Genomic DNA, 27,043 nt, shown 5'->3' on the forward strand with positions numbered 1-27,043 from the left:
TTTTCTTTTGAAGAGCGCACTTACATGCCTGAGCTCACAAGTTTGATCCCTGGCCCCACATATGCTAGAGCAGTGTTCTGGATATCCCCCCTCTTCGATTATTATGTTTAAATTTTTATTTATTTGTTATTGGATAAAGACAGAGAGAATTTGAGAAGGGAGGGAGAGATAGACACCTGCAGCCCTCCTTCACCACTCATGAAGCTTTTCCCCCTGTAGGGGTGGACCGGGGGCTTGAACCTGCCCCCTGGTGGTGAGATGAAGCCAGTGTTCCTGGGCACCGTCCTGAAATGAGTGCTTGTTGGTACCAGCCCAGTCCAAATCTTGGCCAACAACAAGCACTCATTTCAGGACAGTGCCCAGGAACACTGGCTTCATCTCACCACCAGGGGGTAGTGCTCTCCACTCCCAACTGCCTACCAGACCTTGAAACTGCAAGGCCTCTAGAGATGCCTCCACTCGGCTCTTGCCCAAAGGATGTTCAGGGTGGAGGAAGGGAGACATGCCTTCTAGCATTCGCTAGAGAAAAGGGCGCAGTGCAGGGATGGCACCAGGAAGGAGGCCTTAAGAGGCGGTGGCCCCGCTGGCCAGACACACCACTTATTGATTTTTTTTTTTTAAGAATTGTATTTATTTTTAGATGAGAGAGACGGAGAGGTCAGCACTGAACGTGGGCCCTCAGGCATGCAAGTCCTATACTCTAACACACTGAGATATCTCCCCGACCCCTATCTCATGATTAAAGGCACACTGCCTCAGGATAATAGTCTGAGAGACACACACACACATTCCCCATGGGGGTGCACATTTGTGGTTCTGAAGGATCCAGAAAGTTTATTTTCATGGTTGATTCAGCAAAAGGAAGCATCAATAGGGAACAACACCCCAACTCACTAAATGGCGCCCAGCCACCATGATTAAGTACCCTACTTGGCCCTGGCTCTCATCTAGAGGGGTCTGGCAGTGACTCTGGGCCTGGTCGTCACTGGAACTTGTGTAGGAGCGGTTTTCAACGGCAGATGCCCAGGCCCTTCTCCCACCCAGTGAACCCTGGGGTGAGCCTGAGAGTCTGCATTGATCACAACCCTGAGTGTAATCTTTGGGAGCAGAAACCTGAGTCCCCTTTCTGCCTCCTGTCGTAAGGAAGAAGTGGTAGTGGTGGCGGCGGTGTTTGGAGTGCTGTCATCTGAATGGAAGGACTGCTATTCATCTTGACACCGGATCTCAAGTGGTTCCACGTTATCTGGAAATCGCAGAGTCACGCATACGCACCCTCATGTACAAACACCTGTGCTCCCATGCACAGCGGGTTTCCCGGAAACGAGGCAGGGGCCTCGCGGTCCAGTGGCCCAGGAGTCAGCTGTGGGTCACAGATGGCGGGCGGCTTCCCAGACAATCTGCAGGGCCATGGAGACGCAGGGAAGCTGGGCCAGGGTGTAGGCCAGGGAGCGGGTGGGTGCCGGCAGCTTGCCTAGGTAGGCTACAGTGTGCAGCATGCGGCCCAGGAAGAAGATGAGAAAATGCATCCGGGCAATGAAGGGGTTGGGCCCCAAGAAAGAGTAGACTAAACCCAGGAAGAGGAAGGGGTAGATGGTCTCCATGTCATTGCGGTGGGCTCTGGAAAGGAAGGGGTACAGTCAGATCAGTGGCAGTTCTGGGTCACAAGGGCTTCTGACATCATCATCCCCAAAGACATGTCCTACCGGCTTCATTACAGGGCCACAGAGTCATGTGCAAGTCCTTGGCCTATGAGAAAGTGATCCCCATGCTGGCACCAGTCAGCAATTCAGGAAGCAAATCCCATTAATAGGCCAGGAGCCACATGGACTGCTGAGTGGGGTTTTCCTAGCAATGCTCCAAGACTCACCAGGACCCAGCCCCCGCCAGTCTCCCCCACCTAGGAGGTGACAGGCTGTAGGGTCTTGCTCATTCCTGCCACTTACAAGGAATGATTTAGGCAAGGGTCATGGTATGACTATGGACATCAGGCAGGCAAAGCAGGAGTCACAGGGGCTGACTCAGAGACTGCCTGCCCCCTGGGTCTGGCTGGAGCCTGTGTCCTTTACCACCCAGGCAGGGCTTCTTCCTAAATGTGGTTTCTGGAGCTGGGAACATAGCTCAGTGGTGGAGTGCATGATTCACATGTGTTTAGCTCTGGGCTCAGTTCCTCCACCACCACCAGCATTTCTGCTTCCCCAACAAAAGCAAAGCCAGGGGCCACGTGGTAGCACACCAGTTGAGTGCACGTGTCGTCATGCACACTCAAGACCTGGATTTGAGTCCCCACTCCCCACCTGCAAGGAAGAGACTTTGCGAGCGGTGAAGCAGATTTGCAGGTGTCTTTCTCTCAATATACCTCTCTATCTCCCTCTTCTCTCTCAATTTCCATCTGTCCAAAAAAAAAGGCCACCGAGAGTGGTGGATTCATAGTGCTGGCACTGAGACCCAACAACCCTGGTGGCAACTAAAAAATAAAATAAAATAAAGATGAGGAAGAGGAGAGAAGTACACACTAGAAATCTATGCGTGGCCCTGACTCTTCTGACTCTCAGTAAAAGCAATCCCTCCTGCCCCTCCCATACCTCCCTCCTACACTCCCCCCACAGGGATAATCAAAACAAGAACAGTGTTCAATGGCTGGCCAGCCAATCCCTGGACCTGGATTCTGGCAGAGTTCTTGGAATCATTCTTGAGATCCAGCTTCTTCTTTGTTTAAAGCAATCAAGTGTGTAAAAGTGTGGGAAGGGGGGAGGGGAGGGTGCGGATAGAAACCGCCAGAGTGTAAAAAGCCCCTTTGGCTAAGAATTGGGTCATATTTTCCATGATACCCACTAATGGGCAGCTTCCTCCACCAAAAGTGAGATGGTTGAGTCCTGTAAAGTTGAGACTGAGTAAGGGATGGAAAACTCAAAGAAACAGAAACCCAGTCTCTGGTCCCCACCCCACCCCCCAAGGCAAGGTCAGGCCTAGGGGCTCTGCTGAGAGAACAGCCCCTTTCTCCAGGTCTTCCAGCTGGAATGTATTTCACTGAACCCTAGGGTAATAGGCTGTAGGGTCCTCCTCATACCTGCCACTTACAAGTGCTTTAGACACAGGCCTTGATATAAGGTCATGAAAGAAATTAGACCAGGTGGTCCAGGAGGTTGCACAGTAGTGAGAACACTGGACTTACAGGTATGAAACCCAGAGAGAGGTCAGAATATTGTATGTGCCAGAGTGGTACTCTAGTGTTGTGTTCTCTCTTTCTCTCTCTCTCCCCCTCCCTTCTCTCTCTCCCTCCTCTGTCTCACTAACATCAATAAATAAATACATCTTAATAAAAAGGATAAAAAAAATTAGCAGGCTGGACTTCCGGAGGCAGGGCTACAGAGCAGCAGCAGCTGTGTTTCTCTCCTCTCCTCTCCCAGGTCAACTAGGAATACCAAAGGAGATCATCTGGGACAACAGGACAGGACTAGCTACAGGTCCAAGAAGGATGACAGAGGACCTAGTGGGGGTTGTAGTGTTATATGGAAAACTGAGAAATGTTATGCATGTACAAACTATTGTATTTACTGTTGAATGTAAAACATTAATTCTCCAATAAAGAAGTTTTTTAAAAAGACAGTATTAGAATGATTTCAGGAACCCACCAAATCACTGGTGAGTGCAAGTATGTGTGGCTTGAGGACAGAGAGCAGCCTAGGGAGAGATTAAGTGGCTGGTAACAGTCCAGCAGTTTACCAGTTGAAACACCACCTCCAGTTTGTTTCACCAACAAAAAGATGGCTGAAGGGAGGAGAGGACTCCCCTAATGTTGGGACTATGTGTAAGTCTGATAGAGCTTAGGGAGAACCACCCCCCGTCCTTGGATGGAGGTCTGAGAAGATAACCTCTTGGTAAGTCTCTCTCAACCAAGGTGAGCAAAAGAGGGGAAACTCAGACTTGGTTCTTTCCTTCTTGACTCTCAGGCTCACAGAAACCCCAGTACTTCCCTCCATTAACTGCAGGCCACATGGCCGCAGATTCACTTATTCAAAGTCACCTTCTGATCACAGAAGAACACACCTTATCACACACTTCATCACACACTTCAGACCCCAGAAAAGAGAAATTCCAAACTATATGGCCTTTTGATATCCAGCTTCTCTCTGTCTCACCCTACGGGTTTAACCCCTATGCTTCTCTCAAATACCTTTGGATAATTAAGTTGCTTGTGTCATGGAGAATAACTGTCTTGTATCTCATCAATTCCTGTCATACCAGCCCCCTACCTTAGGGGCATGCCGACCATCAAGAAACCTGTAATTTCTGACATATTTCAGTAATATTCTCTTCATTTGTTTTTCTATTTAACTCATTTCCACCTTGCTAATGAGTTCTGAGTCTGAGTTCTGAGTTCTGAGTTAACACGCTGAGGAGCTCCCTGGTGTCTTTTACTTTCTGTCACCCCTGTCGTGAGTGAGAAAGAACCAGTCCATTACCTTTCCCCTGGAGATCACCCCAACCAGAGAGAGACATGACACCCTAAGACTCAACAAATGCAACTGTGAGTCTCCATTGCTACTGTCCTCAGAAGCTGCAGCAGCAGGGGGGAGGCCCTGTGCTGACACCAGGGAACAGAGAACTAACCAGGAAACTCAGGAGAAGATCTATACCCTAGTGGCCTAGCAGTGGGGCTGTGAGTGTCTCTTTGCATAACCACCGGGTTATCTCTGCCCCACCCTGTTTATCTCTTGGTCAGGAGTGAGGGATTAAGCTAAGAAGCCTACTTATAGTTTAAAAGCCCTCAGCCTCCCATAGCCTACAGGGAAGAAAAAGAACAAAAGAGGCTTTTAAGGCACTGTGCTCCAACTCAGGGATTAAAATAATATTGAAACAACTGTCAATTTCCACAACTGTGAACCCTTTAATTACCTTACTTAGACACAAGTCAATCCAGGCAAGAGTGATCAGTAATTTGAAAAGTACTGAGAGAGGGACCTCATAACATACTACATAAAATGGTTAAATCAACAAGAAGAAATATTGGAGAAAGAAACCAGGACAAGAGTCCAGCTAAAAAAAACCCCACCCAGGTTGAAGTACAAAATAATGAGATCAACATCCAAACACTAGTTAAGGAAATAGTCACAGGAGTGAGTAAAGAGTTTGAAAGAATTGTCATCAGAAATGCAAAAACAACAAATGAGACCCTGGAAGAAAACACTAATTATCTCAAGGTTATTAGAGAACTGAAAGCTGAAATAGCTGAGCTAAGAACACAACTAGCTGAACAAGCTAAAACAATATCAGAACAGGGAAACAAAATAGATGAACTCCAGAAAACAGTAAAGGGAAGAGAGAATAGAATCAATGAGGCTGAAAACAGAATTAGCAAGATCGAGAACGAATTAGAGACAACTAAAAAAGAAGTAAGAGATCTCAAAAAGAGATTAAGAGACACTTAAAACAACAACAGAGACCTATGGGATGACATAAAAAGAGATAATATACGCATTACTGGCTTACCAGAGGAAGAAAGAGAGGGAGGGGAAAAAAGCATTCTTCAGGACATAATAGCTGAAAACTTCTCTAATCTAGACAACATCAAAGACATAAAGGTTCAAGAAGCCCAGAGGGTCCCAAACATAATTAACCCAGACTTAAATACACAAGACACATCATATTTAGAATGAAAAGGAATAAGGATAAAGAAAGGATCCTGAAGGCTGCAAGAGAAATACAAAGAGTCGCCTACAGAGGAAAACCCATAAGATTAGCAGCAGACTTCTCCACACAAACACTATAGGCCAGAAGAGAATGGCAAGATATATATCGAGTGCTCAATGAGAAAGGCTTTCAACCAAGACTACTATATCCAGATAGAAATTTAGCAGGCTAGGGAGGCAGGGAAGAGATTGGCGGTGGGAAGTTTTCAGGGAAAGGGAGAGGCTTATGAAAAGTTACCCAGGTGAGAGTGAGTCAGCCTGTGTTCAAGGCACAAAAATGTGGGCCACATGGCTAGAAGGTATAGCTCATGAGAGGGGTCTTGAGGCAAAATAAAGACTGTGTGAAGCAGCATAAGGATCCTGGGTGCACAAAAGCTTCCAAACACCCAGAGGGGCCTGGAGCCTTTCTTAGGCCACACTCAGGGCACAGAAATTGATGTCCCCCTTCCATATCCTGGAGCTAACGTGAAACTTCCTTCTCCACCTCTCCTGAATTAACATGGGGACCCAGAGGGAAAGCAAGTCAGGCAGGGAAGGTGTCACTCGGCTCAGGGTAGCAGCAGCTGCCTGGCAATGCCAGAGATTCAGGCAGATTCAGGCCCCATCCTGATCCTGCCATAGGGGAGGAGGAGAGCAGAAACCAAGGACAGGGCCACTTTAGCTCCCTCACAGAGCAAACCCCTTCCTTGCTTGGGAGGAGGCAGCAAGTGTTTCTCTAAAACCACCCCCACTCCTAGGCTGGGAGCCAACTCAGCAGGTAAAGCACAGGCCTTACCCTGCATGACGCTCTGGTTTCAGCCCCCAGCACCACATGGGAGCACCATGGACAGCACCAAGGGGAGTCCTGGGACTGAGAAGTGTCTCCCTTTCTCCTCTCTTGCTCTCCTCTCTCTATCTCTCTCTCTCTCTACCTTTATCTCTCTCTCTGCCTTTCTCTTATTCTTCCCCCCTCTTAAAAATAAATAGATAGATAAATAAATAATTATTCTAGGCTGGGGAGACAGCATAATGGTTATATGAAAGACTTCATATTCGGGCACCAAAGTAAAAACCCTGTGGTGAGGAGTAGATATGCAGCTTCCTGGGCCAGTGGGGGGTGGGAGTGGGTGGAAGGGATGGGTCACAGTCTTTTGGTGGTGGGAATGGTGTTTATGTACACTCCTAGTAAAATGTAGTCATATAAATCACTAGTTAATTAATATGAGAGGGGAAAAATTAATTGTATGTCTCGAAGTTTTTTAAAACACAGACTGAGTCTTTTTAATATATAGGCTGTGTATTTGATATGTGGATTCTCTCAAAAGTCTAGACCAAGTAGATCAGAAGCAACCAATAGCACAGCTGTATACAAGATACTGGGTACTGTACAGCAAACACTAACAAAAGGACTTTTCAAAGTTAACCCAATTACCAAATAATGTGATAATAACATTAACTATCGATTGTCTTTTTGAACCCTAAGACAGCAGGAACCTTACATCTCCACTATAGAGCCTCTACTTCCCCCAGTCCTGGAACCCTTGGATAGGGCTCACTTTCCCATATGCCTCTCCCAATCCATATCAAATAATATTGCATCTGCCGATCACAACCTAATCAACACAACGATTGCTACCTCAACATGCTTCAGCTCAGACTGTGTCCAGAGACTTCAGGTGTGGAATGACAACCCTTCAGCTTCATTATTCGGGTGAGACCTTTCCTTTCATAGTATTCTCTAATTCCATCTCAGGTGGTTCACTTTCTAACAAAGTCCCAAAACCTAGATATACACCAGTTTCTGTGAGAGAGAGCATATGTTCACATGTATCCATAAACTACTGCAAAATATATACCTGAAAGCAGAAGTACACTAGAGTTTGCAGTGAGTATCCCCCTAACACTTCCTCTCCACTATTCCAAGCTTTGGGTCCATGATTGCTCAACAATTTGTTTGGCTTTGTATGTTAACTCTCTTTTCAGTCACCAGGTTCCAGATGTCATCAGGATGCCGGCCAGGCTTCCCTGGACTGAAGACCCCACCAATGTGTCCTGGAGTTCAGCTTCCCCAGAGACCCACCCTACTAGGGAAAGAGAGAGGCAGACTGGGAGTATGGACTGACCAGTCAATGCCCATGTTCAGCGGGGAAGCAATTACAGAAGCCAGACCTTCCACCTTCTACAACCCACAATGACCCTGGGTCCATGCTCCCAGAGGGATAGAGAGTGGAAAAGCTATCAGGTGAGGGATTGGGATATGGAGATTGGGTGGTGGGAATTGTGTGGAGCTGTACCCCTCCTACCCTATAGTTTTGTTAATTTATCCTTTCTTAAATAAAAAAAAAAAAAGAAAGAAAGACTTCATATTCAATCTCCACACCACCAGATTCAATCTCCACACCACCATAAGCCAAAGCTGAGCAGTGCTCTGGTCTCTCTTTCTCTCTCATAAAAATATAAATAAATAAGAACAAAGAAAAAAAAAACCCAACTATCCCACCCTAGGAAAATGAGATGCCAACATGCCCCCATAGGCCATTGTGTATGTGCTTGGAAGCTATTATATTTTCTTAGGCAGTCCCAGAGATTGCGCCTAGATTTTCATGCATGCTCTTTACTGCTGAGTCATCTCCCCAGCCCAACTATTTATTCTGATTTTCTTTCTTTCTTCCTTTCTTGTCTTTTCTTTCTTTCTTTTTTTACCAGAGCACTTATCATCTCTGGTTTATGGTGGTGCAGGGGATTGAACCTAGGGCTTCAGAGCATCAGGCATAAGAGTCTCTGCATAACCATTATGCTATCTACACCAACCCCCCTTCCTTTTTTTTTTTTTTTTTTTTACCAGAGTGTTGCTTAGCTCTGGCTTTTGGTGGTGCTGGGGATTGAGCCTGGGACCTTTGGTGCCCAAGGCATGAAAGTTTCTTTGCATAACCATTATGCTATCTCTCCAACCCCTAGTCTGAATTTCTTTAAGAGAGAACGTGAGAGACAGAGAAAGGGCATGATGCTCTTCTTTTTTTAAAATATTTATTTATTTATTCCCTTTTGTTGCCCTTGTTGTTTTATTGTTGTAGTAATTATTGTTGTTGTTACTGATGTCGTCATTGTTGGATAGGACAGAGAGAAATGGAGAGAGGAGGGGAAGACAGAGAGGGGGAGAGAAAGATAGACACCTGCAGACCTGCTTCACGGCCTGTGAAGCGACTCCCCTGCAGGTGGGGAGCTGGGGGCTCGAACTGGGGTACTTATGCCAGTCCTTATGCTTTGCACCACCTGCATTGAACTCACTGCATTACCGCCCAACTGTTCCCGATGCTGTTCTTCTATCCATGGAGTTTTTGTTTTTGTTGAGCTCATGTGATACCAGGGGCTGAACCCAGGACCTCACGTATACAAGGCACACACACTACTGCTGTACCACCTCCTCATCCTGGAAAGCTGTTTCATTAATTTGTTTGTCTTTATGAAGGAGAGATAGCCAGAGAGGCCAGAGCACTACTCCGCTATGGCATATGCAGTGCTAGGGATCAAACCTGAGACCTCCCATTTCCAAGTTCCGTATTCAGCATCTCAGCTGAACAGGTTACTGTGTCCCTAAATGTGGCCTGCCTGCTACAGGTGACCCATATGAGGATGCAATCTGCTAAGCTCTGCCCGGTCCTGCCCTGCCCTGCCCTGCCCTGCCCTTCTCTCTCTCTCTCTCTCTCTCTCTCTCTCTCTTAATATTTATAAGTTTATCTGAAAGTCTAAGGAAAAGCACACAAGACATATGAAGATTTTTCCCTTAAAAAGTAGTTTCATTTTCAGAGTGAGACTTCTTTTAGAAAACTGTTAAGGGGTGGTCCAGGATGTGGCTAAGGCACTAGACTCTAAAGCATGAGGTCCTGAATTCGATCTCCGGCAGCACATGTACCAGAGTGATGTCTGGTTCTTTGTCTCTCTCCTATCTTTCTCATTAATAAATAAATCAAATCTTTAAAAGAAGAAGAAGGAGGAAGAGGAGGAGGAAGAGGAGGAGGAGGAGGAGAAGAAGAAGAAAGAAAGGAAATTGTTAAGGGACTGGGCAATGGTGCACGTGGTTGAGCGCACATGTTACAAAGCATAAAGACCCAGGTTCAAGCCCCCGACCCCACCTGCAGGGGGAAAGCTTTGCAAGTGCTGAAGCAGGATTGCAGGTGTTTCTCTCTCTCTCCCTCTCTATCACCCCCTTCCCTCTCAGTTTCTGGATGACTCTCCCCAATAAACAAATAAATATTTAAAAAATAAAACTGTTAAATAACCACAGTCCGAAAAAGCCTGGGGACATAACTCAGCTGTCAGAGTACAGGACTGGCATGACTGAAGATCATGGCTTGATCTCTGGTCCTGTATGTACCTGAGTGGTGCTCTGGCTTCTTGCTCCATGTGTGAATTATTTTCATATGAAACAAAGTACATCTTTAAAAGAAAACAATAGAATAGTGTAAGTTGAGAATCGGGCAGTAGTGCAATGGGTTAAGCACACGTGGTGTAAAGCACAAGGACCAGTGTAAGGATCCCGGCTCCCCACCTGCAGAGGCGTCGCCTCACAAGCAGTGAAGCAGGTCTGCAGGTGTCTGTCTTTCTCTCCTCTCTGTCTTCCCCTCCTCTGTCCATTTCTCTCTGTCCTAGCCAACAACAACGATATCAATAATAACAACAATAATAACTACAACAATACAACAACAAGGGCAACAAAAGGGAATAAATAAATTAATAAATAATTTTTTAAGTTAAAAAGAAAAAAGAATAGTGTAAGTTGAACACATGGAGGGGAAAACCCCAAGGAGCAGCTGAAGGGGGAGTCAAGAAGGGGAGAGTAGGACAAGATAGATAGCATAATGGTTATGCAAAGAAACTCCTGCCTGAAGGTCCCAAGTCCCAGGTTCAATCCTTGCACTACCATAAGCCAGAGCTGAGCAATGCTCTGGTCTCTGTGTTTTTCTCTGTGACTTTCTCAATTACAAGTAAATAGGGGCCAGATGGTGGTGCACCTTGGCTAAGTGCACATACTACAGTGTACAAGGACCTGGGTTCAAGCCCCTGGTCCCCACGTGCAGGGGAAAAGCTTTGAGAGTGGTGAAGCTGGGGCCAAGTGGTAGCACACATGTTACAATGGGCAAAGACCTAGGTTCGAGCCCCCAGCCCCCACCTGCAGGGGGAAAGCTTTGCGAGTGGTGCCTGCATAACAACTCTATGTTGCTGGCAGCAGTGCCACAGTGTCTCTCTGTCTCTCTTCCTCTCTACCTCCCCCTTCCCTCTCGATTTCTGGCTGTCTCTACCCAGTACATAAATAAAGATAAGTTTAAAAAAAATTAAAACAAAAAATAAGTAAATAATTTTTTTAAAGTGGGGGATTTGGGGGTAGATGGCATAAAAGTTATGCAAAGAAACTCTCATGCCTGAGGTCCAAAGTTCCAGGTTCAATTCCTATACGATCATAAGCCAGAGCTGAGCAATGCCCTGGTTTTATTTATCTGTGAGAGATGATTACTGGCTGACATGAGAAGTAGATCAGAAGTGAGAAGGGCATCCCCTGAAGAAAACCAAGCATGAGGCTGGGTGGTGGCATAGCTGGTTGAGTGCACACATTACCTACCGTGCATGAGGACCCAGGATCAAATCCCCGGTCCCTACCTGCAGGAAAGAAGCTTCACAAGTAGTAGAGCAATGTTGCAGGTGTTCTCTCTCTCTCTCTCTCCCATTTCATCTCCCAGTTTCTCTCTGTCTAGGAAACTACGTGGCCACCGGGGACATGAAGTTGTCGTGCAGGCACCGTGTCCCAGTGATAACTTTAGTGGGAAAAAAAAGGAGGGAGGAAGAAAGAGATGGAAGGAAGGATGGATGAAAGAGAAAAAGGGCCACCAGGTGATGGTAGCCAGGTAAAGTGTACTCCTTCCCATTCACAAGGGCCCTTGTTTCAAGCCCTCAGTCCCAACCTGCAAGGGGGATGCTTCAAGAGGAATGGAGCAATATTGCGGGTGTCTCTTTCTCTCTCCCTCTCAATTTCTCTGGCCTATCAAATTAAAAAATAATAATAATAATAAAAAGGAGAGGGGTGGAGAGAGAAAAGAGAGAGAAAGAAAACCAAGCACTAGAGGCTGAGTCCCACACCTAGCTCTAGTGTGGGACGGGGGGAGTCCAGAGGTCACCAGTAGAGGAAGAGAGGAGATTGGGAGTGAGAAGTCCTGGGACTCTGACACAGCAGCACAGCCTGGGGGCTGGCCCAGCCTGCCCCTGCCGTGTCTACAGGAGGGGCGCAGCGTAGCCACACAGAGGGCGACAGGTATGTGGGGAGTCATAGTGATGCCCAGAAAACTCACCCCACTCCTCCCACCCCAGGGTCTGAATGGAGTCACACCCCAGGAAGATGGGCAGAATGTGTCATCCCCATAATAACCAATGTTGGGAAGAAGGCATCCAAAGCACATGCCCACTAGACTGGGTGTGCAGTCTCCCATGGCCACACATACAATAAACATTGCAACACGCCGCGTTTACTGCATCAGGTGATAGCACTTGACCTGTAGTCCCCCAATCCACCCCATCTCTCACCCAAGCCTGGTATCTCTGTGTGTCTGTCTCTATCTCTGTCTCAGTTTCAGTCTCTCTTAAAAAATGTTTTTGGGAGCCAGGCCATAGTGCATCGGGTTAAGCACACATGGTGCAAAGTGCAAGGACCGGCATAAGGATCCCAGTTCAAGCCCCCGGCTCCTCACCTGCAGGGGAAATCGCTTCACAGGAGGTGAAGCAGGTCTGCAGGTGTCTATCTTTCTCTCCCCCTCTCTGTCTTCCCCTCCTCTCCCCATTTCTCTCTGTCCTATCCAGCAACAATGACATCAATAACAATAATAATAACTACAATAAAACAACAAGGGTGACAAAAGGGAATCAATAAATATTTTTTAAATGTTTTTTTTTAATGAAAGTTACTGAGAGGAGGATACAGACAGAGGCCAGAGCACTGCTCAGCTCTGGTTTATGGTGGTGCTGGGGATTGGTCCTGGTACCTCAGGGCCTCAGGCATGGAATATATGCATAGTCATTATGCTGTCTCCCCAGTCCCCTCTGGTCTTTCTTCTTCCCTGGCCCTCCTTCCCATCCACCTCAGAGAGTTCCTTGAATTCAGAGGCAATGCAACAAAATGGTTGCTTGCATTTTTCTGTTTTTATTTCTTACATATTTTATTTATTTATTTATTTTATTGAGAGAGAGATACAGAGAAGAAGGAGAGAGAGACCAGAGCACTGCTCAGCTCTCACCATGGTGCTGTGGAATGAACCTGGAATTTCAGAGCTTCAGGTATGAGAGTTTTCTTGCATAACTAACACGCTGTCTCCTAAACCCTTTTTCTATTTTTTTCAAAGGCTTATTTATCTCTTAGGAGAAAAATGAGGAAGTGTGTACGTGTGTTTGTGTATAGACAGATGAAAAGATCGAAGCATTGTCAGCTCTGGAATAAGGCAGTGCTGGGGATTGAACCCGTGACTACTGGGGGCTTCATGCAAGTTTGTGCTCTAATCTCCCTCCTCTCCCCGATACAAGCATGCATATAACCCCTCTCTGTTTCTCTCTCTCATATAAACAGAGTAAATTTGCTTCAGTCAGAGGAATTTGACATTAGAGCTCCTGCTACATTTAAGCTGAGCTCCATGGCCAGGGCAAACCTGCTTCTCCCTCCATCAGTAGCAGGCCACTCCTCAGATGGCCATTGTAAGAGCCCAGTGAGTTGAAGCCTGTGAAATATTTAAAATATTACCTGGCAGTCTGCAAGGTAGTGCAGCGGATAAAGCATTAGACAGATAGCTTAGTGGTTGAGCAGAGGTTTTGCATACAGGAGATCCCAGGTTTGATCCCTGGCACCACATAAGCCAAAGCAGTGCTCTGGTCTAGCTTGCTTTTTTCATTAAAGTCACTGATTGATTGATTGAATGTTTTTTGTCTAAATACTTGGTGGGGGGGAACTGGTGGTGGCGCCGGTTGAGCACACATGTTACGATGCACAAAGACCCAGGCTAGAGCCCCCTGTCCCCACCTGCAGGGGGAAAACTTTACAAGTGGTGAAGCAGGGCTGCAGGTGTTTTCCTACCTCTTCCTTCCCTCTTGGTTTCTGACTGTCTCTATGAAATAAATAAATATAACAAAATTATTTTGTAAATGCTTGGGGTTTTTTTTTGCCTCCAGGGTTATTGCTGGGAATTGGTACCTGCATTACAAATCCACTACTCCTGGAGGCTATTTTTTTCCATTTTGTTGCTTATCATTGTTGTTGCCATTGCTGTCATTGTTGTTGGAAATGACAGAGAGAAATCGAGAGAGGAAGGGAAGACAGAGGGGGTGAGAAAGACAGACACCTGCAGAACTGCTTCACCACCTGTGAGGAGACCCTCCTGCAGTGATGGGAGACCTAGCCAGACGTCAGGAAGAGAGGGCAGCTGCTTTCGTGGTTTCCTTAAAACCTGGTTCCAGCCAGTGCTTTCCAGCACTGGGCTGAGCCCGGACTCCGGCACGTGCTCTTCTGCAAAGCGGGTTCATGCTCCACCAGTCCAGAACCAAGTGCTTTCCTCTCTGCATGGAAGGGCAACTAATTGCTCCATAAACTCTGACCTAATAGTTAACTAACTTTGACTTCTAGGGCTTCTCCCCCCAGGCCCCAGTCAGTTCTCTAGATGCCAATGAAAGCTTGTGGGGTTCGCTCCATCCTCAGGTGTCCCGTGAAGTCATGGGGTGGAGAAGGATCCCTGGAAGCCAGGAACACCCACATCTGGCCTGGTATATCCTCAGCAAATATGTGTTAGGATGGATCTAGCACACTGTTAACTAAGGAAAAGCTTCACATGTGGTGTCTCTCCTCTGTGTCTTTCTCTCCTTCCTGTCTATCTTTATCTGTTACTGAAGGGGGGTGGGGAGAGTCTGCTGGGAGCAGTGTAATTACGCAAGTACAAAAGGTAGTCAATTGGGGATAGATAGCATAACGGTTATGTAAAAGGACTATCATAACTGAAGCTTTAAGGTCCCAGGTTCAATCCCCTGCACCACCATTAAGGCAGAGCTGAGCAGTGCTCTGGTTTCAAAAAAAAAAAAAATCGGGGGCTGAGTGGTGACAAAGCAGGTTAAGCACACATGGCACAAAGCACAAGGACTGGCATAAGGATCCCGGCTAGAGCCCCTGGCTCCCCACCTGCAGGGGGGTCGCCTCACAGGCAGCGAAGCAGTTCTGCAGGTGTCTGTCTTTCTCACCCCCTCTGTCTTCCCTTCCTCTCTCGATTTCTCTCTGTCATTTCCAACAACAATGACAGCAATGGCAACAACAATGATAAGCAACAAAATGGAAAAAAATAGCCTCCAGGAGTAGTGGATTTGTAATGCAGGTACCAATTCCCAGCAATAACCCTGGAGGCAAAAAAAACCCCAAACATTTACAAAATAATTTTGTTATATTTATTTATTTCATAGAGACAGTCAGAAACCAAGAGGGAAGGAAGAGGTAGGAAAACACCTGCAGCCCTGCTTCACCACTTGTAAAGTTTTCCCCCTGCAGGTGGGGACAGGGGGCTCTAGCCTGGGTCTTTGTGCATCGTAACATGTGTGCTCAACCAGGTGCACCACCACCAGCCCCCCAAAAAATATTTAGACAAAAAACATTCAGTCAATCAATTAATCAGTGACTTTAATGAAAAAAGCAAGCTAGACCAGAGCACTGCTTTGGCTTATGTGGTGCCAGGGATTAAACCTGGGATCTCCTGTATGCAAAACCTCTGCTCAACCACTAAGCTATCTGTCAGGCCCACAATATTGCTCATAATCTGACTGCACAAGGAAACAACTAACTCAGGCTTTGATGAGCTCTGCTCAGAACAGAGAAAAGCCATATATCTACCAGAGAGGCATCTGTCAGGTAAGCTATGGATCATCCACTGAATAGAGTGATGGGTAGGCACCCCAATATCAGTATAAATGACCAAGCTGTGGCCCAGGAGGTGGCGAGACAAGTACAGTGCTAGACTCGTAAGCCCAAGCTCCTGAGTTTGATCCCTGTCATCACATACGACTAGTTTTCTCTTTGTTAAATAAATAGCAGCCCTGGAGGTGACACAGTGACTTAAGTGGTAGACTTAGAGCTTGATTCCTGGCATTGTTTGTGCCAGAGTGATGCTCTACTCCTTTCTTGGTGCTCTTGCTCTAATAAATATATTTTTAAAAAATGAATAACAAATGCCTAAAAATAAATTATTGAGAAATTATTGGGGGGGGGGCAGGCAGTGGCACACCCCACTGAGTATACAATGTGCAAAGACCTAGGTTTAAACTCCCAGTCCTCACCTACAGGGAGGAAGTTTTACGAGTGGCAAAGCACTGCTGCAGGTGTCTCGCTTTCTCCCTCTCTATCATCCTCTTCTCTCTTGATGTCTCTGTTTCTATCCAATAAATAAATAAACAATATAATTTGAAAGAATAAGAATAAATAAATGAGTGGTCTGGGAGGTGGTGCAGTGGATAAAGTATTAGACACTCAGGCATGAGGTCTTGAGTTCAATCCCTGGCAGTACATGTATCACAGTGGTGCCTGGTTCTTTCTCTCCTCCTGTCTTTCTCATTAATATAAATAAATAAAATATTTAAAAATAAATAAATAGAGACTTCCGGAGGCGGAGCTACGAGCAGCAGTAGATCTCTTTCTCTCCTCTCCTCTCCTCTCCTCTCCCGGATCAACTAGAAATACCAAAGGAGACCACCTGGGACCGAAACAAGACGGGACTAGAATGACCACAGGAACCCACTAAATCACCGGTGAGTACAAACACGTGTGGCTGATGACAGAGAGGCGCTAAGGAGAGATTAAATGACTGCTAATAGTCCAGAAGTTTATCAGTTGAGACACCACCTCCAGTCTGCTCCACCAGCAAGGGGACAGCTGAAGGGAGGAGAGGACCCCCCGAGAATCACCAAGTGCAACTCTGAGTCTCCAATGCTACTGCCCTCAGAATCTGGAGCAGTGACAGGGAGGGACACCAGGGGACAGAGATCTAACCAGGAAACTCAGGAGAAGACCTATACCTCGAAGGCATAGCTGTGGGGCTGTGAAAGTCTCTTTTCATAACCACTGGATTATCTCTGCCACACCCTGCTTGATCTCTTGGTCAGGAGAAAGTGATTAAGCTAAGAAGCCTATTGATAGTTTAAAAGCCCTCAGGCTCCCATAGCCTAAACAACTGAGCTTCAACTCAGGGATAAATATACTAGTGAAACAACTGTTAACTTCCACCACTGTGAACCCTTTAATTACCTTACTTAGACATAAGTCAATCCAGGCAATAGTGATCAGTAATTTGAAAAGTACTAAGAGAGGGAACTCATAGCATAATATATAAAATGGTTAAAGCAACAAGAAGAAATATTGTAGACTCGAACCAGGACAAGAGTCCAGCTAAAAGTTCCCCAGAGGGTGAAGCACAAAATAATGAGCTCAACATTCAAACATTAGCTAAGGAAATAATAACAGGAGTGAGTAAAGAATTTGAAAAAATTGTAATCAGAAGTACAGGAACAACAAATGAGACTATGGAAGAAAATACTAATTATCTCATGGTTATTAGAGAGCTGAAAGCTGAAATCTCTGAGCTAAGAACGCAACTAGCTGAACAAGCTAAAACAGTATCAGAACAGGGCAACAAAATAGATGAACTCCAGAAAACAGTAGAGGGCAGAGAGAATAGAATCAATGAGGCTGAAGACAGAATTAGCAAGATCAAGAACAAATTAAAGACAACTAAAAAAGAAGTAAGAGATCTCAAAAAGAGATTAAGAGATGCTGAAAACAACAACAGAGTCCTATGGGATGACTTCAAAAGAAACAATATATGCATTATTGGCTTACCAGAGGAAGAAAGAGAAGGAGAGGAAGAAAGCATTCTTCAGGCCATAATAGCCGAAAACTTCTCTAGTCTAGACAACATCAAAGACATAAAGGTTCAAGAAGCCCAGAGGGTCTCAAACAGAATTAGCCCAGACCTAAAGACACCAAGACATATCATACTTAGAATGGAAAGGAATAAGGATCAAGAAAGGATCCTGAAGGCTGCAAGAGAAAAACAAAGAGTCACCTACAAAGGAAAACCCATAAGATTAGCAGCAGACTTCTCCATTCAAACACTACAGGCCAGAAGAGAATGGCAAGGTATCTATCGAGTCCTCAATGAGAAAGGCTTTCAACCAAGAATACTATATCCTGCTAGACTGTCATTCAGACTAGATGGAGGCATCAAAACCTTCTCAGACAAGCAGCAGTTGAAGGAATCAGCTATCACCAAGCCTGCCCTGAAAGAAGTCCTGAAAGGTCTCCTATAAAAAAATCAGACCACCATAAATAGGACATATATCAGAACACTCTAAAACTCTACAAGAATGGAGTTAAAATATCTTCAATCTTTGCTATCAATAAATGTCAATGGCCTGAATTCACCTATTAAAAGACACAGAGTAGGAAGATGGATCAGAAAATACAATCCAACAATATGCTGTCTACAGGAAACCCACCTAACTCAACAAGACAAACACAGGCAAAGTGAAAGGATGGAAAACTATCATACAAGCCAATGGCCCACAAAAAAGGGCAGGAACAGCTATTCTCATATCTGACATGATAGACTTTAAAATAGAAAAGATTTAAAAAGATAGGAATGGACACTACTTAATGCTTAGAGGATCAGTCAATCAAGAGGACTTAACAATTATTAACATTTATGCACCCAATGAGAAGCCATCTAAATACATCAAACGTCTACTGCAAGAGCTACAGCAATATATTAACAGCAACACAGTCATAGTAGGGGACTTCAACACACCACTCTCTCCACTTGACAGATCATCCAGGCAGAAAATCAGTAAAGACATAAGGGAGCTAAATGAAGAGATAGGTAAACTAGAACTATTGGACATTTTCAGAGTCACTCATCCCAAGAAACTGGAATACACATTTTACTCAAATCCACATGGGTCATTCTCAAGGACAGACCATATGTTAGGCCACAAAGACAGCATCAGCCAATTCAAGACCACTGAAATCATCCCAAGCATCTTCTCAGACCACAGTGGAATTAAACTAACACTTAACAATCAACAAAAGATTAGTAACAGTCCCAAAATGTGGAAGCTCAACAGTACACTTCTTAACAACTTCTGGGTCAAAGAGGATCAGATAAGAGTTTAATAACCAACATATATAAAGAGCTTGCCAAACTCAACAAGAAGACAACAAATAACCCCATCCAAAAATGGGGGGAGAACTTGGACAGAAAATTCACCACAAAAGAGATCCAAAAGGCCAAGAAACACATGAAAAAATGCTCCAAGTCTCTGATTGTCAGAGAAATGCAAATCAAGACAACAATGAGATACCACTTCACTCCTGTGAGAATGTCATACATCAGAAAAAGTAACAGCAGCAAACGCTGGAGAGGGTGTGGGGTCAAAGGAACCCTCCTGCACTGCTGGTGGGAATGTCAATTGGTCCAACCTCTGTGGAGAACAGTCTGGAGAACTCTCAGAAGGCTAGACATGGACCTACCCTATGACCCTGCAATTCCTCTCCTGGGGATATATCCTAAGGAACCCAACATATCCATCCAAAAAGACCTGCGTACACATATGTTCTTGGCAGCACAATTTGTAATAGCCAAAGCCGGGAAGCAACCCAGGTGTCCAACAACAGATGAGTGGCTGAACAAGTTGTGGTATATATACACAATGGAATACTACTCAGCTGTAAAAAATGGTGACTTCACCATTTTCAGCTGATCTTGGATGCACCTTGAAAAATTCATGTTAAGTGAAATAAGTCAGAAACAGAAGGATGAATATGGGATGATCTCACTCTCAGGCAGAAGTTGAAAAACAAGATCAGAAAAGAAAACACAAGTAGAACCTGAAATGGAATTGGCACCAAAGTAAAAGACTCTGGGGTGGGTGGGTGGGTGGGTAGAATACAGGTCCATGAAAGATGATAAATGACATAGTGGGGGTTGTATTGTTAAATGGGAAACTGGGGAATGTTATGCATGTACAAACTACTGTATTTACTGTTTAATGTAAAACATTAATTCCCCAATAAAGAAATAAATTTAAAAAAACATTAATTCCCCAATAAAGAAATAAAAAAAAAAACAAAAGGGAAATAAATAAATAAACATCTCTAAGAGCTTATATGAAATAATCTTTGTTGCTGTGTGAGAAAGGATGGGGGTTGTCCTTTGGTCATAAAAAAAAGTAAAAAGCTTATCACATGGAGCTGGGGAGAGAGCATACAAGCTATGCAAAAAATGGTCTCAGGCCTGAGACATCGAAGGTGCCAGGTTCAATCCCCAGCACCACCATATGGTGGTGCTGGGGACAAACAAACAAACACCAACACCTAGCACATGTGTTTGCAAACACTGTAAGAGTCTCTGAGAAGCTGCTGGAGATGACGGTAACAGCGTTTGTCCCTGGAGAGTGGCATTGGGTGACCACACGTAGGAGGGACACTAAGATTTCTCTGATTTTGAAAACCCCAAACAGAGGCCAGATGGTGGTACACCTGGTTGAGCGCACATATTACAGTCTGCAAGGAGCCAGGTACGAGTCCCCGGTCCTCACCTGCAGGGGGAAAGCTTCACGAGTGGCGAAGCAGTGCTGTAGGTGTCTCTCTGTCTCTCTCCCTCTCTACAGCCACCTTCCCTCTCAATTTCTAGCTGTGTCTATCCAATAAATAAATAAAGATTTAAAAAGATATTCTTAAAAAAAAAAAAAGAAAGAAAATCCCAAATATCAACATGTATGACTATTGCACAGTTGATGAGAAATTAAGCCCATGAATAAATGAAATTATCTGTAGGAACTTGAAGAGAAGGTCTAGGTGCCACTCTAAGTCTCTGGTACTTGCCTGAGACAGCGTTCCACATCTGGGTCATTCCGGCAGTACTGGAGGCCTCCATGTCTCTGTGCATCCTCAGGGTTGGCAAAAGCCTGGAACACATCAGAGGGAATTAGTGCTGGTGTACTTGACTAGCCATCAATGCAGCTGCATACCTCCATCCTCCAGCGCCCAAGAGCTCTGGCTCTGAGCCAAATGCTGGAGGCACAGCAAGAACTATGTTTATGCTCTCCCCAAATTCAGTGCTGAAGTCCTACACCCACCCACTCACACACACATTTACACATTCATGTGACAGCAGTAGGAGGTGGGGCTGGTGAGGAGTGATAAGGTCCTGAGCATTGAACTCTCATGAATGGGATTAGTGCTCTTGTAAAAGAGACTCCAGAGTTCTCTGAACCTTTCAAATATGTGTGAATTCCTCAAGGAGAATGCCTTCTCTGATCTAGAAAGCAGGCTCTCATGAGGCTCTGATTATGCCCACTGCCAGTGCCTGGATCTTGAACTTCCAAGCTTCCAGATCAGGGAGAAAAGAATATCTGTTTTTTATCAGTCTCCCAGTCTAGGTTATCGAAACCCAAATGCACTAAGACAAAAGCCCTCCTGCCTCTGCTTTTGAGAGGCTCCCAGTATGATGGGGGAATTGCCTATAAACCAGGAATGAGAGGTAGATGGCATAATTGTTATGCAAAAGACCCTCGTGCCTGAGGTGCTGAAGTCCCAGATTCAATCCCCCCACCAATACCATAAACCAGAGCTGAGCAGTGCTCTGATTAAATAAATAAATGTCATAATCTACAGCTGGAAGATCTACAGCCTTGGGTGAGTGCTCGCTCACATGTGGTTGGGGAAAAAAAGGTGCGGGTTGAAGAACTGCAGTCAGATCAGAGCTCTGGGTGACACAGAGCTGAGCAGCGCCATTTTGGCAATTTCACTTTAAGTGCAACAAGCAATGAAGGTTGTACCTAGTGCTGGAAGAAAAGAGAAAGGGGCTTAAAACCTCTCAGTCTTTAACCCAGGTACTTAGCCTTCTGAATTTAAGGCAAGGGCACAACATGAAATAGAGCATTTTTGACCACAAGACAACCCAAAGCATCCACCCCCTCTACTCCATCCCACCCATTGCAGTTCATACAAATAAGAAAATCCAGACTCTATCTATATGGAGGATAACACTGTCATTCAGACTAGATGGAGGCATAAAAACCTTCTCAGACCAGCAAAAGTTGAAGGAATCAACTATGACCAAGCCAGCCTTGCAAGAAGTTCTGAAAGGTCTCATAAACAATCACATCATCATAAACATGCCATATATCAGAACACTCTAAAATTTCAGAATAATGGCATTAAAATATCTTAATTCTATAAATCAATAAATGCCAATAGCCTGAATTCACCTATTAAAAGGCAAAGTAGGAAGATGGATCAGAAACACAACACAACCATATGTTGTCTGCAGGAATCCCACCTAACTAAATAAGACAAACATGGACTTAAAGTGAAAGGATGGAAAATTACCATACAAGCTAACGGCCCACAAAAAAGGGCAGGAACAGCTATTCTCAATCTGCCACGATAGACCTTAAAATGTATAAAATTTAAAGATTGGGATGGACATTACTTAATGCTTAGAGGATCAGTCAATTAAGAGGTCTTAACGATTTTTAACATCTATGCAGCCAATGAGAAGCCATCTAAATACATCAAACATCTACTGAAAGGGCTACAGCAATATATTAACAGCAACACAGTCATAGTAGGGGATTTCAAAAACCCCTTGGATGTTAGACCAGAAACTATCAAATACTTAGAGGAAAATATTGGCAGAACTTTTTTCTACTGAAATTTTTAAAAGCACCTTCAATGAAACGAATCTAATTACAAAAATAATAATAATAATAATAAGTTTAACAATAAACACAAATGTCTGGTGTTTTGTGCCTAAGTAAAAGACTCTGGATTGGGGGTGGGGGGTTCAGGTCCTGGAACATGATGGAAAAGGACATAGAGAGACATTGAATTGTTATGTGGAAACTGAGAAATGTGAACAAGGGTAGATGGCATAATGGATATGCAAAGAGACTCTTAGTCCTGAGGCTCCAAAGTCCCAGGTTCACGGTGAATTCACCTTCTTTACCCCATCTTGGATGGAGCTCAAAGACATAATGTTAAGTGAGATAAATCAAAAACAAAAGATGAATATGGGATGATCTTACTCATAGGCAGAAGTTGAAAAACAAGATCAGAAGGGTTACTTGGACTGGAGTTGGTGTATTGCACCACAGTAAAAGACTCTGGGGTGGTGGGGGGGAGGGTTCATATTCCGAAACATGGTGGCAGAGGAGGACATAGTGGGGGTTGTATTGTGTGGAAATGTTATGCATGTACAAACTATTGTACTTTACTGTTGACTGTAAACCATTAATCTCCCAATAAAGAAAATAAATAAATAAATAAAACAGGAAGGACAGACTGAGTAGTGAATATTAAAGAAAAGGCATGGCTGGCCTTGAAGATGTTCCCAGAAGACTTGACTGATTCTAGAGTAGAGAGGGATTCTCAGAGGCAGTGATGTGAACCTGAAGCATGAAAAATCAATCAACATGGGCTGGGGAGACAGCATATTGGTTATGTAAAAGACTTTCATGCCTAAGGCTCTGGAGTCTCAGGTTCTATCCCTAACACCACCATAAGCCAAAAATGAACAATGTTCTGTTAAAAAAAAAAAAAATCAACATTAACCAAAGGAAGAAAAAAGATCTGAGGCATAAGGAACAGCATGTACAAAGGTCTTGGAATCAGAAACTGTCCATATTTGAAGGAGACATAACCTACATGACAAGGAACATACAGGTCCAAGATGAAGCTGTGTTGGTCAGCAAGGGTTCTGGATGCACCCAAAGAATCTGGACTTTGGTGGTCTGGGAGGTGGCACAGTAGATAAAGCATTGGAATCTAGCATGAGGTCCCAAGTTTGATTCCTGGCAGCATGCACACTAGAGTCATATCTGGTTCTTTCTCTCTCTGCCTACCATTGTTCATGAAAATAAATTTAAAAAAAAAAATTTTAAGAAAAGGGGTTCGAGTGGTGGTGCACCTGGTTGAGTGAACATTTTGCACAAGGACCCAAGTTCAAGTCCCCATCCCCACCTGCAGGAGGAAAGCTTTGTAAGTGGTGAAGCAGTGCTGCAGGTGTCTCTCTCCCTATCTTTCTCTTCCTCTCGATTTCTGACTATCTCTATCAAATGAATAAAGATAATTTAAAATTTTTTTAATTAAAAATTTGGACTTTGAACTAAGACTAGGAGAGAGCCTTAACAGCTTCAGATGGAAAACCCAGTCCCACAATGACTAGTACAAGTTTTTTGAATATCTTTGATCTCACTTTCTTCATTTGTGAACTCTTTATCAAAGAGTACCCATCTGCCATGCCAAGAGTGAAGGAAAGAACTTGGTTCTTTTCTTGGTTCAGGCTAAGCACACGTGGCGCAAAGCGCAAGGACGGCCTAAGGATGCTGGTTCAAGCCCCTGGCTCCCCACTTGCAGGGGAGTTGCTTCACAAGCAAGTCTGCAGGTATCTATCTTTCTCTTGCCCTCTCTGTCTCCCCCCCCTCCATTTGTCTCTATCCTATCCAACATCGACATCAATAACAACAATAATAACTACAACAATAAACAATTTTAAAAAACAAAGAACTAAAGCCTCAGCATGAGAAGGGGCCCTAGGAGTTGTTGATGGCTTTCCCTGGGGGAAAGCTGAGACTTAAAGTCACACTCAAGCCCTGAAGAGCCTGATTCCCTGCAGGCATACAGGCAAAGCTAGCCCCCACCAAGCTGGCTTCACAGCTCATCCTACTGCTTTTTTTAAATTTTTAAAAATATTTATTTACCCTTTTGTTGCCCTTGTTGTTTTTCATTTCGTTGTAGTTATTATTGTTATTGATGTCGTCATTGTTAGATAGGACAGAGAGAAATGGAGAGAGGAAGGGAAGAAAGAGAGGGAGAGAGAAAGTAGACACCTGCAGACCTGCTTCACCGCCTGTGAAGTAACCCTCCTGCAGGTGGGGAGCCAGCGGCTCGAACTGGGATCCTTAAGCCGGTCCTTGCGCTTTGCGCTACTTGTGTTTAAGCCGCTGGGCTACCTACCACCCGACTCCCTGCATCCTGCTATTTCTAATAGAAGAGCCCTTGGAGGCGGGGTGTATAGTACAGTGGTTATGCAAAGAAACTCTTATTCCTGAGGTTCCAAAGTCCCAGGTTCAATGCCCCACACCACCATAAGCCAAAGCTGAGCAGTGCTCTGGTATTTAAAAATAATAAAAATAAAAGCCCTTGGAATATCTCTCTCCAAGCACTGGTTGTTCTTGTCCTACCTGGTGGCCAGAAGTGAATGCAACCTGTGTCTGCTACCTACCTCAATCAGGACTGGAGACCTCACACCCAGAATCCTACTCCACTAGCCCCTGTGTCATACAGCCATCAACTCTGGTAACCCTGCGCAGAGTTCATGGACCTGAGACCCCTTCAGAGGCCCTTGGCATTCAGAAAGTCCATGGAGTCCACAGCTGCTCACCCCTAAGACAAGGCTGGGATACAAATCACCTGACCAGAGAACCAGGAGAGTGCTGGTAGGAAACTGGGGTGAAACCTGGATTGGGGAGGCTAGGTGGCAGTTCAGAGAGTTCCCTTGCAGCTGCTGCTCTTCTTAATACCAACTGTTAATGCCTAACAGGCAACACTGGTGTTGTTTTGTTTCATTCTGCCAGTGCAGATGTGACTGTCCAGGTTACAGGTGGGGACTCTGGGCTCCCAGACTGAGGCCCCAAGGTAGTAGGGTGGAGCCAAAGCCTGGGTCTGTCACCTTGCCTCACCTCACCTCACACTCCCCATCCCCCCATTCCATGCACTGTAACACCTGGAACAGACCTGAGAGTGTCCACTGTATGGAGTACCTGGGGGTTGGGGGGATGGCCAGGCAGGGGGAAGGGTCCCTTCTGACAGAACCCACAGAGAGCCACCCATACAGGTTTCTCTCCTCGAATGCTGAGACAAGTCATCAAAGGCACACACCCACTATTCACTCCCCACCCTTGAGTTCACATTACAAGGAAGGCTCTGGGCTCTGCACTGCATGCTAAAAGAAGCCCAGCCCTCCCCCACCCCCAGATGGCAGCCTGTGTGTTCTCGGTCTGGACACCCAGATGCAAAATTAGCTGTGTGACAATCACAAATGATGCCCAGTCTCTGAGCCCCCTTTATTAGGTGAATATTGGCTTCTCTCTCACATCCAGGGCCATGGTGGGATTAGCCACCTGCCACTCCCCCCACCTCCCACCCCACCCCCCAAGAAGGGCCAGGAAAGGCCAAGACAAGAAGTTAAGGACGACAGATGAGGCTCTGCTCTGGGGTTAGTTCTCCAAGAAAGCTGCCCTGCCTTCAACCTTCTCTGTCTGGTGTTCACATCATGGGTGAGCTTCCCTCCCCCACCCTCCCCAGTGCCTACCACTCACACAAGCCAGAACCAGCCTGTCTGAACAGGACAAAAGGGTAGTTTCCAGAAACAATTCTTCACTGAACTACTGGGGGGAGGGGGGAGTAATCGACAGGTGTCCTGGTCTCAGCAATTAACTGCATAGAGAACCAGCTGGTCTGGCACCCTCTGGCTTCCCACAGTTCCCACCTACTCCCCATTATCCATCGCTCTTGGCTTCTTTATTGTTGTTTCGTTTCAGGGCCTCACTCCAATCAGCCGAGGGAAATTCCTCCCCGTCCCCCGCCCCACCCCACACACACCCCAAACTCAGAAGTCAAGCTGAAACCCAGCCTCTGAAGCCTGGCCCTGGCCGCAGAGTTGGGAATTTCCACTTGAAGGTTTCTGGGACTTCTGTTGGGTGGGTTCCCACTCCACCTAAGATCGCCGCTGTCCTGTGCTACGGAAGCTGTAGGGTCAGGTGAAAGCTTTGTGCTGTCCTGCCCCTCTCTTCAGGACCTGCCTCCAACTGGGACACCCACAGAGCCCATCCTGCCAAGAACTTACCTGGTGGCCCCACCAGAGAGCGAATGCCTTCCAGGCAGAGCAGCCGTGGAGAGGGTCACATAGACCCCCCAGGTGCCCAGGCTGCTTACTTGCTGTCTAGTCCGCAAACCTTCCTGTCCCGGGAACCACCCTCCCCTCCCAGCAGGGTAGCAGAGGAGAAAAGCGAGTGCATAATGAGCTGGGGTCCCCAGGGGCGCACCTACCTTCTTGCGGAGCCTCACTTGGCCGGTGATGATGGCCACGACGTACATCTTGATAACCAGCAGCGTGCTGCAGAGCAGGAAGGCGGGGAGCGCCTGGCCACTGTCCATCGCTAGATTCGGGGAAGGCATCTGGGTGGTGGGTGGCAGGAGCTCTGGGGAAGGGAACGTACGGGTAGCTGTGTCAAGAGCAAAGAGGCGGGGAGAG

General features: G+C 45.6%; 1 protein-coding gene across 1 annotated transcript; it reads right to left on the minus strand.

Annotated features, from left to right (window-relative positions):
* Positions 1–807: 807 nt before the first annotated feature.
* Positions 808–27,043, minus strand: PTGES (prostaglandin E synthase). The gene is made up of 3 exons (XM_007527026.3): positions 26,839–27,043; positions 20,608–20,690; positions 808–1,617 (listed from the first exon to the last, which is right to left on the minus strand). The coding sequence occupies exons 1-3, from the start codon at positions 26,965–26,967 to the stop codon at positions 1,368–1,370; spliced, it is 462 nt and encodes a 153-aa protein (XP_007527088.1). The 5' UTR covers positions 26,968–27,043; the 3' UTR covers positions 808–1,367.

Source organism: Erinaceus europaeus, chromosome 10, assembly GCF_950295315.1.
Source record: "Erinaceus europaeus chromosome 10, mEriEur2.1, whole genome shotgun sequence".
Classification (NCBI taxonomy): Eukaryota; Metazoa; Chordata; class Mammalia; order Eulipotyphla; family Erinaceidae; genus Erinaceus; species Erinaceus europaeus.

Coding starts and splice junctions, on each gene's coding strand:
- PTGES (XM_007527026.3), bottom strand. CDS start 26,967: ATGCCTTCCCCGAATCTAGCGATGGACAGTGGCCAGGCGCTCCCCGCC. Junction 20,691..26,838: donor AAGTGAGGCTCCGCAAGAAG/GTAGGTGCGCCC, acceptor GATGTGTTCCAG/GCTTTTGCCAACCCTGAGGA. Junction 1,618..20,607: donor GATGTGGAACGCTGTCTCAG/GCAAGTACCAGA, acceptor CTTCCTTTCCAG/AGCCCACCGCAATGACATGG.